Source organism: Ambystoma mexicanum, chromosome 4q (genome assembly GCF_040938575.1).
Source record: "Ambystoma mexicanum isolate Mex_15411 chromosome 4q, UKY_AmexF1_1, whole genome shotgun sequence".
In the NCBI taxonomy this organism is placed as follows: Eukaryota; Metazoa; Chordata; class Amphibia; order Caudata; family Ambystomatidae; genus Ambystoma; species Ambystoma mexicanum.
Window position 1 is genome coordinate 686,547,478 of NC_090928.1, and position 1,989 is coordinate 686,549,466.

At 51.1% G+C, this 1,989-nt stretch overlaps 1 protein-coding gene across 1 annotated transcript; it reads left to right on the forward strand.

The window, feature by feature from the left end:
* Positions 1–306: 306 nt before the first annotated feature.
* Positions 307–1,738, forward strand: DNAJC17 (DnaJ heat shock protein family (Hsp40) member C17). The gene has a single exon (XM_069608270.1). The coding sequence runs from the start codon at positions 399–401 to the stop codon at positions 1,344–1,346; it is 948 nt and encodes a 315-aa protein (XP_069464371.1). The 5' UTR covers positions 307–398; the 3' UTR covers positions 1,347–1,738.
* Positions 1,739–1,989: the final 251 nt, after the last annotated feature.

Here is a 1,989-nt window from a genome sequence, read left to right on the forward strand (position 1 = left end):
AAATCTCAGGAATTTTGATTTTCAAATGTAGGCAGGTATGCTTGGAATGTTGGCGTGTATGCTTGTGTAGGCACAGGAAAGGCACTTGCCAGGCACTTTGGTAGTGGTACTAATTGGCTATTGATGGTAGCAACTCCAAAATGGATCGAGTACCTGGGCACTGAATAGCAGTGCCTGGCAAATGCCTACGCAAATTAAAACGGTTGGCTCTTGTATTATGCGTTTCCCTTGCCATCCGCCTTTGCACTACTACACCAATAGGAAGGCACGTCAAAGTGAAACGTTGAACATTGTACGTACGTCCTGGTCACGTGATGACGCGACAGCGGCGCCCTTCACTTCTTATATATGGACTCTGTAGTAATATTGTGACCGGGTATTTGTAGTATAGCCACACCATGGCGAAGAACCTGCCTGTGCCCGATACTGACTTGTACGCGTTGCTCGGGCTGAACCCCGAGGCTAGCCACAAAGATATCAAGAAAGCTTACCGACAGAAGGCGCTAACATGCCACCCGGACAAGAACCCAGACAACACACGCGCTGCCGAGCGCTTTCACCAGCTTTCACAAGCGCTCGCGGTGCTCACAGATGCCTCTGCCAGAGCGGCCTACGACCGGGTGAGGCGAGCCCGGGAAGCTGCGGCCAAGCGCACCCAACGCCTTGACGACCACCGCAAGCGGGTGAAACTTGACCTGGAAGCCCGGGAACGTGATGCCCAGAGCCGAATAAGCGAGGAGGAAGAGCGTCGCATCACCCGAAACCTAGAAGAGGAGGTACGGCGGCTGCGCGACGAAGGCTCTCGGCAACTGGAGGAACAGCAGCGGCTGGTACGGGAGCAGATTCTGCGGGAGGCCGCGGGCGGAAGATCTCGCCATGGAGACGTAATCCCAGAGACTCTGGGTGGCCCATCCAAAGAGGCAGGGGGATCCGCCACCAGGCTGAAGCTCAAGTGGAAGTGCAAAAAGGGTGACGCGGAATGCGGTGGCTACTCTCACGAAGCGCTCCTTTGCCTATTGCAAAAGTACGGGACGGTTGTGACACTGATCATGTCCACTAAAAAGCGTGGCCGCGCCGTGGTGGAGTTCGCCGACCTGCGTGCTGCCGAGCTAGCCGTGAAGAACGAGGTAGGGCTAGTGGAGAACCCCCTGAAGGTTTCCTGGCTTGAAGGTCCGCCGCCCCCTCCAAAGGAAGCACGACCTGAGAACGGACCCACCTTCGAGGGCCCAGGCCGATCCGAGCGAGACTTTGAGAGCCTGGTGATGATGAGGATGCGGCAGGCAGCAGAGAGGCAGCGGCTCATCGAGAAGATGCAACAAGAGGATGAGCAGGACGAGAACACGTAGCGCTGGCACACACGACTTGATAGATGATTGGCGCTGGACTGCACAATTTAAGATGCTTTACACAACGTCAATATATTGTTGTATATAATGTACTGTTTGCGCCAACCACTTGTAAATACAGGGCAATCTGTAAATTCAGCGTTGTTTATAGAGAAACAAATCTGCAACCTGTGCCTTTACAGATCGTTTTTGCACTGCGACTGCCATAATCCTCACCTAACTATGCTGGCTGGGACTTTTAAGGATTTACATAATGGGAGTTGCAGTCCAAACATTCAGAAAGGCAACTGTTGCTGTACCCGGTGACATAAAGCAATGCAGAAAATGTGGAAGCCTCTCGTGTTTATTAGTGTTATGTAGATAATAAAACTTCTGTTTCTTGTTTGCCTGGACTCTTGGGATACATTCATTCGAGTACCAGTTTTTTTTGTTCGTCACATAACGGTAATATGCATGGAAAGTAACGGGGGAGGAGGAAATGCTGAATTCCATTAAGCCGTGTACTGTTTATATACTGCCCACTTTTGAAATTATAGTTTATTTATATAGCGCCTATACACAATGTGTTTAAAAGCGCTTCAAGGCAAGGGAGGCAACAAGGGAAAATACAATGACATGCTTACAGGCCATGAACAGTAAGGAT

Bases quoted from the DNA above. Each gene is read 5' to 3' on its own strand.
- DNAJC17 (XM_069608270.1), top strand. From the start codon at position 399: ATGGCGAAGAACCTGCCTGTGCCCGATACTGACTTGTACGCGTTGCTC.